General features: G+C 39.2%; 1 protein-coding gene across 1 annotated transcript in view; it reads left to right on the forward strand.

Annotated features, from left to right (window-relative positions):
- Nucleotides 1-12,500, forward strand: part of LOC138020910 (leucine-rich repeat-containing protein 15-like) — a 97,436-nt gene that overhangs the window by 43,214 nt on the left and 41,722 nt on the right. Inside the window, exons 7-10 of the mRNA XM_068867808.1 lie at nt 1,225-1,296; nt 7,970-8,041; nt 9,499-9,570; nt 11,027-11,098. Coding sequence (XP_068723909.1) covers nt 1,225-1,296; nt 7,970-8,041; nt 9,499-9,570; nt 11,027-11,098 — 288 coding nt within the window. The remainder of the gene's footprint in view (nt 1-1,224; nt 1,297-7,969; nt 8,042-9,498; nt 9,571-11,026; nt 11,099-12,500) is intronic.

Consider the following 12,500-nt stretch of genomic DNA (forward strand, 5'->3'; position numbering starts at 1 on the left):
TGGTCTTTTTGCCAGATAGGTATCTGTTCAATTAATCGTTAGAGGAGAGAAGTCCCTTTTTCGTTCGTTGTCCATGATGCACTAACTAGAAGCTCCAAAAAGCTTACACTGGGTTACCTGTGGTACGCGTTACACAAAAACAGAAGGCACTGAATTGGGTGGTATTGAACTTGGCTCACAAGTTCACACGTTTAATCATTTTGTAATGTGCTGTCCCATTTTGAGGTCTTTTAGTGTTTATAAGCTTTGGTAATAAATTCAGTTTAAAGATAACAAAACACGCTCTTGAGTAATATTCACTCGTTTCCTCTTTAAATAAATAGTCTGCAAAAAACGAACTGCAAATTGCTCTGACGGACGTTTTCCAACATGTCTTGCATGCAGTTGCACTAAGCAAATGTTTATTGCACACACTAAGAAAGGACTGTAGGTGTTGTTTCCGCTTCATAATTCCTCTTCTTGTTAGTCTAATCTGATGCCAGGTCAAACATTGTTTGGCGTTGCGTTTCCACCAGAAAAAGACAAACCAAAAGACAGATGGAGAATAAAAATTCCATAGTTTTTATATATAACTCTGAATCGAATTCTCATCGAAAAATTAATGACAATCGATCTTAAAAACACGAAAATCTCTGACTTTTATGAATAAAGGGAATTGACAAAACGAAGAAATTGATCACGTGCTAGGCAACCATAAAGGTGCACGTGATCACTTTGTGTCAACTGAATGAACTACGGGAAAGAATGTTAATCGTTTGTCGTTTTCAGAGTAAAACAACCTACGTTTTAGCCAAGAAACTTCCGTCGTTGGTTTTTTAATTTTGTTGTAATATTTAACTGAATATTTAGATTTCATCTGTCGGGTCAGGAAGCCTTCTTTGTCGGGTTCCTGAGAAACGTATCTATTTTGACTTCAGGGTGAACTATTTACACAATCGAGAGGTTGAGTGGCCATGTAATTGAAAATCTAAACATCTATGAGATACAAAAGCAGAAGAAATGGTGAAGCAAATATGAAGTTTGTTGCTATCTGAATGTTTTTGGGTTAGAGTAAAGGGATATATTGTCACGCAAATTATGTAATTTCATGACACTCAAAATTCGCAAAAAGCGTGAGTTTCATTTTAACAATCTTCGCACTAACAAGTCGTAGCAATAAATTGGATTAACCAGGAAGTTAAAGAAATATTGTATGAAAACCTTAAGGTTCTGATTTGTTGGTAGGCACCTGTGGAACAACCAGCTGAACAAACTGCCCGGAGGTGTGTTTGATCACAATACCCAGCTAAAGACACTGTAAGTACTTCTGCAATTAATATAATCAAGAAATGCTGAAAAAAAGAAAAAGAGGAAATTTATTTCCCAGAGGAAATAAATGGATTTATTTTTTTCTGAAGTATCTTAGCGGGCCAGAATGCTAAATCCTTGAATCTGATTGGCTAATCACGCTCTCGTAGCCGGTCCAGCTTTTTACGATACCGACCACGGTCCGAAATCTGTTCCGTACTGAAACTGTCGCGGCTAATTGAATATGTTTTTACTACGGCGCGACGAAACCTTAGATTTTACCTGTTAAAATGCAAGTTTTCCTTGCAACAAGTTAACCGTTGCAAAGAGAAGGAAAAACATCAGCAATGGAATAAAGGGCCTGTTTATTCTTGAAAAGTTGAGTATTCACATGATTTTGCTGACAATACTTTGCTGGTTTGCTGTTCTCGAGTTGTTGGTTTTCTTGTCCGCAAAATCATTGGAGCACAAGAAATCGACTAAAGCAAAGCATTGATGGTAATAATTGACGTCACATTTCTTTTGATATTGAAATTTGCCAACCAAGGAACAAAAGAAGACATTGTTTCAACAGCCAATTAGATTCTGAGAGCATATTAATAACCATGAGTGACGTCGCGAGAAACATCCCTATCATGTCCAAAATAAACACATAATCCTGATTTTTGTTTGCCGCACAATGATAACCTATAGCTATACAAATTTCTCTGAAGTATTTTGGTTCAGGCGACCCGTGTGTGGGTTGCGTGGTCTGGTGAGGGCAGTAATCGTCCAGAGCTTTCCTTTCGGAATGGGATTCTTGAGGAAGCACCTATCTTTAATGGACCAACTATGACCAGTATCCACTTTTTATGGGATTGCACTGAAAGGAAATTGGTCGTAATATGTGATGTGGACTGTTTGATGAATTCGCGAACTCTCTTATGAAAGGGTTTTACAGACTTAACTGATTAGAGTGTGATGTGAAGTGCTAAGTTTCCACCCCATATGAACCATGTGAGGTCAGACGGGAGCAGGCCGTGGGAACTGATGATGTTCAAGTCACGGCAATTAACAAACATGTACAAGTACAAGGAAGGATTACGTTTTTGCAAACGTTGGCCGTGTAGCACTTATGTATGAACAGACTTAACTGATTAGAGTGTGATGTGAAGTGCTAAGTTTCCACCCCATATGAAGCATGTGAGGGTTAGCCCTACATTATATGGTTTATGGAAAAATCACTCAACTTTAGACGACGTCGACTCAAAACATTTCTCGAGTCGTTGTTTTCAAGATCATCATTTACATCTCTGGGTAACGGGTTATGTGTACGTTTTTAGGCATTATTTAACATCTTTTTTTTCCTTTCGATAAATGATTTAATTTTTTATTTATTGAAAGGGGGTCATTTGTACACCATTGTGATTCAATAATTAGAAATATAGGTCACCGTGCTTGTTTAAGAGTAAAACACCATCGTACCTGATTGACTATCTCGATTATCGTAGATCGAAACAACAAAATTCGCCATGTTTTTAGAAATTGCATGGAAAACCCCTTATCAATTTTTTCTTCCAAATGTCTTCCCAAAGAAAAACGCTGGAGTGGTGACTCTTAAGACTCTGGGTTTAGATTTGATCCGAGGTATCCTCCTCGATTGTGGATACTTTGGTGTTTAATTTCCCCCAAAAAGACGCAAAATCGATTTTTGGATTCAAGAATCCGTCTTCGGATTTCCCCAAAACACACACCCTTAAGACTGGAGTATTCGGTCAGCAATATAGGAGTCGTCTCTTCCTTTCCGCTGATGTCAATTGGAAATGGGTGATCAGTACGAGTACAGCAACTGGAGATTGTATACCTGTACAGTTTTGAATACTCTTAAAGTTCAATTGCTTCTATTGGCGAACTACGAAAACTTACGAAACTGCTGCTGCTGCTGCTGCTTTTTTTTTCTTTGTTTCCTTTGAACTCCAATTAATAAAACAAAATGTTCACAAAGTTTGTGTCAGATTTCCGAATTAGTCCACCAAAGATACCAGCCGGCATATCCGTACGCCGTGGGATAGGGATTTAACCAAACACAGTTTTTGTCTAGCCATTAGGAATTCCATCCAAGGGTCGTATGTTGTGCATCGTCAGCGATGCCATTGTTTTTGGGGATATGTACTTGTTTAAGAGAAACAAATAACATTATTATCATATAGGTGTCGTCCCCACTGGGAAAACCAGATTTGTTAATTGTACACATAGGTGTCGCCCCTTCTGGGAAACACGCCCCTTCTGGGAACACAAATAATTATTCAAGTCTGTCTTTTTCTGTTGTTTTTTTTTTTCTCATCGTGCATCAGTTACTTTTCGTAAGTATGCGATCGAGCTTAAGAAAGTTCAACGTTGGGCATTTTTCGCTGTAATTTTAGTTTCGTTTCGTTTCATTTCATTTTATTTGTATATAGCTTCGTTAATTCTTAAAGTCGTAAAAATGTAAAAATGTAAAAAGTAACGTTAACTTTCGACAAATAAAGGCAATAAGTTAGCAAATCGTCAGAACAATACTTGCAGTGCTGAAATCCACAAGACCGGGCATCAGACATTAGTAAGTCGAGAACTGATTGACCGTGATTGGTTAAAAGTTTCTAGATGTGTTGCTCCGCCAGAAATCAGACGGTGACAATTACAATCTTGGGTGTGTGAAGTTGATCACAAGTCGGTGTCAATGAAAATAATAGATGCAGGAGGTCATGTCCAAAAATTTAACAATGCCATCTTAATTTACAGCTGCGTTTTAGCACCGAATAATCAGGTTCTCTACATCATCGCAAGCTCTAATAGTCATGGGGCCTTCAAAACTTACATGAAAGTTACTTCGAAGCAAATGAAAGGTATAGACTGTGTTAGAGGGAGAAACACATACCGTGCTTTTTACCTTTTGACATACTCATCCGAAAATTTGGTTTATGCCCTGAGAGGGGAACGAACCCACGTCCCTGATTATAGTCAGGCATGCTAGGTCACTACACCATCAAGGCTACCACGCTGGCAACGCAGCAGATTAATGTTAATTAAAATGCACGGTATGTGTTTCAAAAACGGGAGTTTAGAACAAAACTAGGTTTGTACTGACCCAGATACAGCTTTCACAAAAAAGGCCTTGAGCACTTTAATTCATTCTGTGTCAAAATATTGTCACGTACACAGAAATGCTCAGTTCAACATCGACGGGGCTAGAGAAAGTAAGAGTAGAGATTTTATCTCAGAATTGCACTTTACTCCATGAATTTAAAAAGGAAAGAAAGGAATTTTATTTCAGTGTCTAGTCGTTCTAGTGCTGGAGCACTAATTGGGGACACTGTAAACTGGAAGCAACAATTAGCGCAAGTCAAGTCAAACACTAGAGTGGAAAAATTGTTTTGGAGAAGAATGGAAGCACTTTTAGCATAAACTTTAACTCTTTTGTCCTCTGACTCTTGTTGTCGAAGTTCGAGCCAGGATGGCCGGATGGATTCAACACAAACGTAGAGTGTTTTGGCTCGTCACGCAATCCTTACTTCGAAAGTCTGCGTAAGAGGCTTCAGATAAAGTCGGTAGTTAGTACGCGTAAACTAGGACGTGGACTATAACAGTTGTTCTCTTGGTCGAGTGCTGTTTACAGACGGACCCGTGCGACACTGAGGTGAACAAAAAGTTGTATCAATCGCAACAAAACATTTTTAAAGCGAATAGATAAAGAGACCCCCGTCTAAACATCACAGTGGAATCTGTTCCGAAGATATGTTAATGTTGACAGATACGGTTTGATTTCTGGCTCAACAGGAGGGAATGTTTACACCTCAGTCAATGTAATGTCAACAACGGAGAAGATTACAGTTCAACGGCGACGATGTTTGCCTCATTGCAGATCGGCGACTTTGCGCACCCGCTTAGAAGCCTTGCTTGCTCATCCTTTTCTTGAAAAAGTACAATTTTCTTCTTCGCTATAAAGTGAAGCAATTTCAAAAATACTTAGGAAATCCACCATTTGGAAAATTTAGCTCCGAAACAAATTGAGCCACAGGAATTCTGATCAGCGTAGATCACTTTCTAGAATTCATGCAAATTAGATAAATACACAGGTGATTATACAAAATCGCGCGCTCTCATTGGCTCACTATCTCGGATTATCAGCCGATAATCACCTCGACGGACAAAATGGCTACCAGTGGTCGTTTTGCCACTGTAAGTGAAGATCATTTTCGCGTTGAAATGTTTCTTTTTTCTCTTTTTTGAAATAATTATCTGTGTATTTATACTAAAACAATTATTCGCCTCAGGCTCAGTGATTATTGGTGAATATTCACCGATAATCAGTTCGCCTTCGGCGAACTGATTATTGTTAATTATAATAAAAATAATTGTTAATTATTGAATGAAGCTGAGTAGGATATGAAGAATTCTGCAGGTTGAGAAGGGTGTTATCCACCAAGGCCATATTCTACGAAAGCCGAATTCAATAATTGCTTTATTATTCATTCAAAATATTTTCTTCGCTCAAACCTCTAAACCTACTCGCAGCCATTTTTCTGCTCAACAAAAATAACACAATCTCGTCCCCAGCTTTTTTCGGTCAACGGTTCAATAATGTGCAGCGGGCTGCACTTTTGACGTCATTGATTCAATATGGCGAAGTTTCTTTCCAAATTTGGTGAACAGCAGCTGGTTATGGTAAATTGTGCGTGTGGTTTTAACCAATCAGAAACGGGGAAATATTTTGAATGAATAATAATTGTTAATTATTCCGAGCGCGATTCAATCTCATACTCACTGTCGTCGGGCTTTTTGGTCAGCGGGTGAGCGCCTGGAGAGACTCTGGGATGGACTTCCTTTTTTTTTTTATTGTTCACGTGCGTAACAAGGTCAGTACGACTGGAAGCCGGTCCCCAGAATTTGAGGGGATATTCAAAATCTAAAACTACTTTCAGTGCTGTTTGCTTTTTCTACGTCAAAAATATATAACTCCCAAAAATAATAAAACAACGGGGTTTGGATTGTGTATTTTCCCAAGCTGCAAAAAAACTGTTGCAAAAGTACCGTGAGAAAACATTACCTCAGTCTGTCTGGAGAGAAATCCGTAAAAGGAGGTCTTGTCGGAGCCATTCAGAATTACTGAAACATAAAATTGTAGTAGAAGAGGACATCGGCTTCGCTTACACAAAAATTTGTCGATCATGTTGCTTGCACGATGGTATTCTCCACGATGGAATGCACGCTAAAACACTAAAAATACACTTACCGAAAGCGTCAGAAGTTTTATCTTTACTCTCTCTTAGAGCAAGCCAATGATCATTTCTTCAGTTTCTTTTATGGTGTATAAGGCCACAAGTTTTGTTTCTCGAACACTTTAAAACCGGTATTTCTACGGTCAGTCGTGTTTTCTCTTTTCTGTTTCCTTTTAAACTCAAGCAAGCGCAACAAGACCGGAACCAACGCTTTCTGGGATAATGGAGTCCAATATCCCAATATCTCTTCGGGCCCTCACCCGCTGACCAAAAAGCCCGAGGACTCTAGGTACGAGATTGAGTACGATTATAAACAGTAAATCACAGACGCTCCTTGTACGATAGTTTTCTGAGGAAAGAGGGCGGCTCCCACAGGCTACGCGGCATCAAGAATCGTTGGTTCTTCTGTTCTGATCAGCTCTGCTTTATCTGCTATAACACGTTTTGACAACCGCAGTACTTTGGTTGGGGTCCCCGCCTTGAAGTGCAGTGTGATTTGACATTTTGAAGTGAGCCTTTTAACCAATCCCTCTTTTTTCATCCGCCGAATTTACCCTTGGGGAGCACCTGCCTAGCCGGCTGGTTTTTTCTCTTTTTTGTGGTATAAATTGATTCTTGAGCTCCCTAGATTCTTTGTTTTCTTCTGATGTGATCTTTTTGCCAAATAGGCGTCTGTTCAATTAATCGTTAGAGGAGAGAACCCCCTTTTTCGTTCGTTGTCTATGGACTAAAAATACTCGCTTAGTATGGGACACATTGTTTTTTTGCTAACATCGCCATTTTTGACTCTTCTGGCTTTGATAAACTTGCCAGAACAAAAGTTGGGATTGCCTTCACAAAGAAACTTGATCTGTTGGGGTAACACCCTCCATCGTGGCATTAATCGTACGTACCTTCCAGACCTACTCTTCCGAGTTTTCTTTCTTACAAAAGAAAAACCAGCTTTTTAAACTCGGAAAATGGTTGCAGGCGACGCAACTGTTAGCTCTGACCTTTTTCTATCCTGATTTATTCTTCGGCGAATATCGGTGCATGCTTTGAAACTGTCGCCTATAGTTTCCTTCAACACCATTTTGCGAAGACTAACATAATTGATGTCACAATTGAAACGCAGTTATTCAATGCAATTATGACTACGTAAGAATCTTTTGCTATGATATCACGTTGCTGTCAAATAAGTTTAATTTGATGTCTTATTTAGTATGAAACACATGCATTCCTCTCAACCTCACCTTGTATCCCTGGAAATGAATTCTCTACACTAGTTAGCTTTGAACACTTTATTCCTCTCACCACAGTGCATTAAGGTCCAAATAATATCTAGAGAGACTGAGCTGTCCTAAGATGTTTATAGGTTTGCGTGGAGTGGTCACATTTTTAACTCGTAATAAAGTTTATTCTGTCGGTAACCGTATGAAAGCCTTAAGGTTCTGATTTGTTGGTAGGGACCTGCGGAACAACCAGCTGAACAAACTGCCCGGAGGTGTGTTTGATCACAATACCCAGCTAGAGACACTGTAAGTACTTCTGCAATTAATACAATCAAGAAATGCTAAAAAAAAAAAAAAGAAAAAGAGGAAATTTATTTCGCAGAGGAAATAAATGGATTTATTTTTTTCTGAAGTATCTTAGCGGGCGGGAATCCTAAATCCTTGAATCTGATTGGCTAATCGCGCTCTCGTAGACGGTCGAGCTTTTTACGATGCGGACCACGGTCCGAAATCTGTTCCGTACTGAAACTGTCGCGGCTAATTGAAAATGTTTTTACTACGGCGCGACGAAACCTTAGATTTTACCTGTTAAAATGCAAGTTTTCCTTGCAACAAGTTAACCGTTGCAAAAAGAAGGAAAAACAGACGCTCCTTGTACGATGGTTTTCCGAGGAAAGAGTGCGGCTGCCACAGGCTACGCGGCATCAAGAATCGTTGGTTCTTCTGTTCTGATCAGCTCTGCTTTATCTACTATAACACGTTTTGACAACCGCAGTACTTTGGTTGGGGTCCCCGCCTTGAAGTGCAGTGTGATTTGACATTTTGAAATGAGCCTTTTAACCAATCCCTCTTTTTTCATCCGCCGAATTTACCCTTGGGGAGCACTTGCCTAGCCGGCTGATTTTTTCTCTTTTTAGTGGTATAAATTGATTCTTGAGCTCCCTAGATTCTTTTTTTTCTTCTGATGTGATCTTTTTGCTAAATAGGCGTCTGTTTAGTTAATCGTTAGAGGAGAGAACCCCCTTTTTCGTTCGTTGTCTATGGACTAAAAATACTCGTTTAGTATGGGACATATTGTTTTTTTGCTAACATCGCCATTTTTGACTCTTCTGGCTTTGATAAACTTGCCAGAACAAAAGTTGGGATTGCCTTCACAAAGAAACTTGATCTGTTGGGGTAACACCCTCCATCGTGGCATTAATCGTACGTACCTTCCAGACCTACTCTTCCGAGTTTTCTTTCTTACAAAAGAAAAACCAACTTTTTAAACTCGGAAAATGGTTGCAGGCGACGCAACTGTTAGCTCTGAGCTTTTTCTATCCTGATTTATTCTTCGGCGAATATCGGTGCATGCTTTGAAACTGTCGCCTATAGTTTCCTTCAACACCATTTTGCGAAGACTATTATAATTGATGTCACAATTGAAACGCAGTTATTCAATGCGATTATGACTACGTAAGAATCTTTTGCTATGATATCACGTTGCTGTCAAATAAGTTTAATTTGATGTCTTATTTAGTATGAAACACATGCATTCCTCTCAACCTCACCTTGTATCCCTGGAAATGAATTCTCTACACTAGTTAGCTTTGAACACTTTATTCCTCTCACCACAGTGCATTAAGGTCCAAATAATGTCTGGAGAGACTGAGCTGTCCTAAGATGTTTATAGGTTTGCGTGGAGTGGTCACATTGTTAACTCGTAATAAAGTTTATTCTGTCGGTAACCGTATGAAAGCCTTAAGGTTCTGATTTGTTGGTAGGGACCTGCGGAACAACCAGCTGAACAAACTGCCCGGAGGTGTGTTTGATCACAATACCCAGCTAGAGACACTGTAAGTACTTCTGCAATTAATACAATCAAGAAATGCTAAAAAAAAAAAAGAAAAAGAGGAAATTTATTTCGCAGAGGAAATAAATGGATTTATTTTTTTCTGAAGTATCTTAGCGGGCGGGAATCCTAAATCCTTGAATCTGATTGGCTAATCGCGCTCTCGTAGACGGTCGAGCTTTTTACGATGCGGACCACGGTCCGAAATCTGTTCCGTACTGAAACTGTCGCGGCTAATTGAAAATGTTTTTGCTACGGCGCGACGAAACCTTAGATTTTACCTGTTAAAATGCAAGTTTTCCTTGCAACAAGTTAACCGTTGCAAAAAGAAGGAAAAACAGACGCTCCTTGTACGATGGTTTTCTGAGGAAAGAGGGCGGCTGCCACAGGCTACGCGGCATCAAGAATCGTTGGTTCTTCTGTTCTGGTCAGCTCTGCTTTATCTACTATAACACGTTTTGACAACCGCAGTACTTTGGTTGGGGTCCCCGCCTTGAAGTGCAGTGTGATTTGACATTTTGAAGTGAGCCTTTTAACCAATCCCTCTTTTTCCATCCGCCGAATTTACCCTTGGGGAGCACTTGCCTAGCCGGCTGGTTTTTTCTCTTTTTTGTGGTATAAATTGATTCTTGAGCTCCCTAGATTCTTTTTTTTCTTCTGATGTGATCTTTTTGCCAAATAGGCGTCTGTTCAATTAATCGTTAGAGGAGAGAACCCCCCTTTTGCGTTCGTTGTCTATGGACTAAAAATACTCGTTTAGTATGGGACATATTGTTTTTTTGCTAACATCGCCATTTTTGACTCTTCTGGCTTTGATAAACTTGCCAGAACAAAAGTTGGGATTGCCTTCACAAAGAAACTTGATCTGTTGGGGTAACACCCTCCATCGTGGCATTAATCGTACGTACCTTCCAGACCTACTCTTCCGAGTTTTCTTTCTTACAAAAGAAAAACCAACTTTTTAAACTCGGAAAATGGTTGCAGGCGACGCAACTGTTAGCTCTGAGCTTTTTCTATCCTGATTTATTCTTCGGCGAATATCGGTGCATGCTTTGAAACTGTCGCCTATAGTTTCCTTCAACACCATTTTGCGAAGACTAACATAATTGATGTCACAATTGAAACGCAGTTATTCAATGCAATTATGACTACGTAAGAATCTTTTGCTATGATATCACGTTGCTGTCAAATAAGTTTAATTTGATGTCTTATTTAGTATGAAACACATGCATTCCTCTCAACCTCACCTTGTATCCCTGGAAATGAATTCTCTACACTAGTTAGCTTTGAACACTTTATTCCTCTCACCACAGTGCATTAAGGTCCAAATAATGTCTGGAGAGACTGAGCTGTCCTAAGATGTTTATAGGTTTGCGTGGAGTGGTCACATTTTTAACTCGTAATAAAGTTTATTCTGTCGGTAACCGTATGAAAGCCTTAAGGTTCTGATTTGTTGGTAGGGACCTGCGGAACAACCAGCTGAACAAACTGCCCGGAGGTGTGTTTGATCACAATACCCAGCTAGAGACACTGTAAGTACTTCTGCAATTAATACAATCAAGAAATGCTAAAAAAAAAAAAGAAAAAGAGGAAATTTATTTCGCAGAGGAAATAAATGGATTTATTTTTTTCTGAAGTATCTTAGCGGGCGGGAATCCTAAATCCTTGAGTCTGATTGGGTAATCGCGCTCTCGTAGACGGTCGAGCTTTTTACGATGCGGACCACGGTCCGAAATCTGTTCCGTACTGAAACTGTCGCGGCTAATTGAAAATGTTTTTGCTACGGCGCGACGAAACCTTAGATTTTACCTGTTAAAATGCAAGTTTTCCTTGCAACAAGTTAACCGTTGCAAAAAGAAGGAAAAACATCAGCAATGGAATAAAGGGCCTGGTTATTCTTCAAAATGTGAGTATTCACATGAATTTGCTAACAATACTTTGCTGGTTTGCTGTTCTCGAGTTGTTGGTTTTCTTGAACTGTTGACACGCCGTTAAACTTAAAACAACTTACACTGCAGAGCAGTTTTTTGAACTCGGTTTTTCGGTTGACAATCGTTATTTTCTTTGGAGTTCTATTTTATAATCTCATTCTATTTTGCTTCATTTAAGAAAATACGGATTCGTAGCTAAAATAGTCAAACAAACAAATCGCAACGCTATGGGGTTTGCATGAACTGATGTTGTGTAAGTTTTGCATTGATTTGTGAAGGACTTGACGGAGAACAAAGATGAATCCTTGATATGATAAGAAATGAAGGCAGAGACAGATGTTTCAGTATTTTTTACTTAATTTTTTCCTCTTGTTTTAAGAACTTTCGTTCAATTCTTAAAGTTTCCCACTTCCGATTTGGAAACTTAAGATTTGTTTATTACTTGATATACCCAGTAGTAAACTAAGTGTTAACGGGAAATGCATTTTTGTTTAATCAATTGTCAAAAGACGTTAAAAATGCCTTCTATTGTTATTTGTTTCCTGTATTTGCTCATTGCCAGATGCAGCCTTGTATTTTTTACAGGGGTACTCTGACGAAAAAACACGGTTTTTCAAAAAGTCTCAAATCCTGGAGGAAACGCCGCTAAAATGTTGTATATGCTTTTCACATTATGAATTTAACTTACTCTAACCAACATTTCAATGCTGTTACGTCGAAATACTTGTTTTTCATAGCATCCGCCATTTTTGGTATGTCGCCAGCATACTTATTCCAGAAAGGCTGGAGCGAGGACTGATGACGTCACTTACTCAAACCAAAGCTGGCTGCTACTTTAAGTAACAATGAAAAACATGTCTAAAACCGAGGCTTCGTCTTCTATCGATCATGATTTTTCGATTTCGGAGTATTCGTTTGACTTCGAAAAACATTCTGAGTCACTTACCTGTGATTATGAAGGTTAGACTCGTGGCTACTGAGGAAAAAGCAGCCACATATCGAC

This window comes from Montipora capricornis, chromosome 10 (assembly GCF_036669925.1).
Source record: "Montipora capricornis isolate CH-2021 chromosome 10, ASM3666992v2, whole genome shotgun sequence".
NCBI lineage: Eukaryota > Metazoa > Cnidaria > Anthozoa > Scleractinia > Acroporidae > Montipora > Montipora capricornis.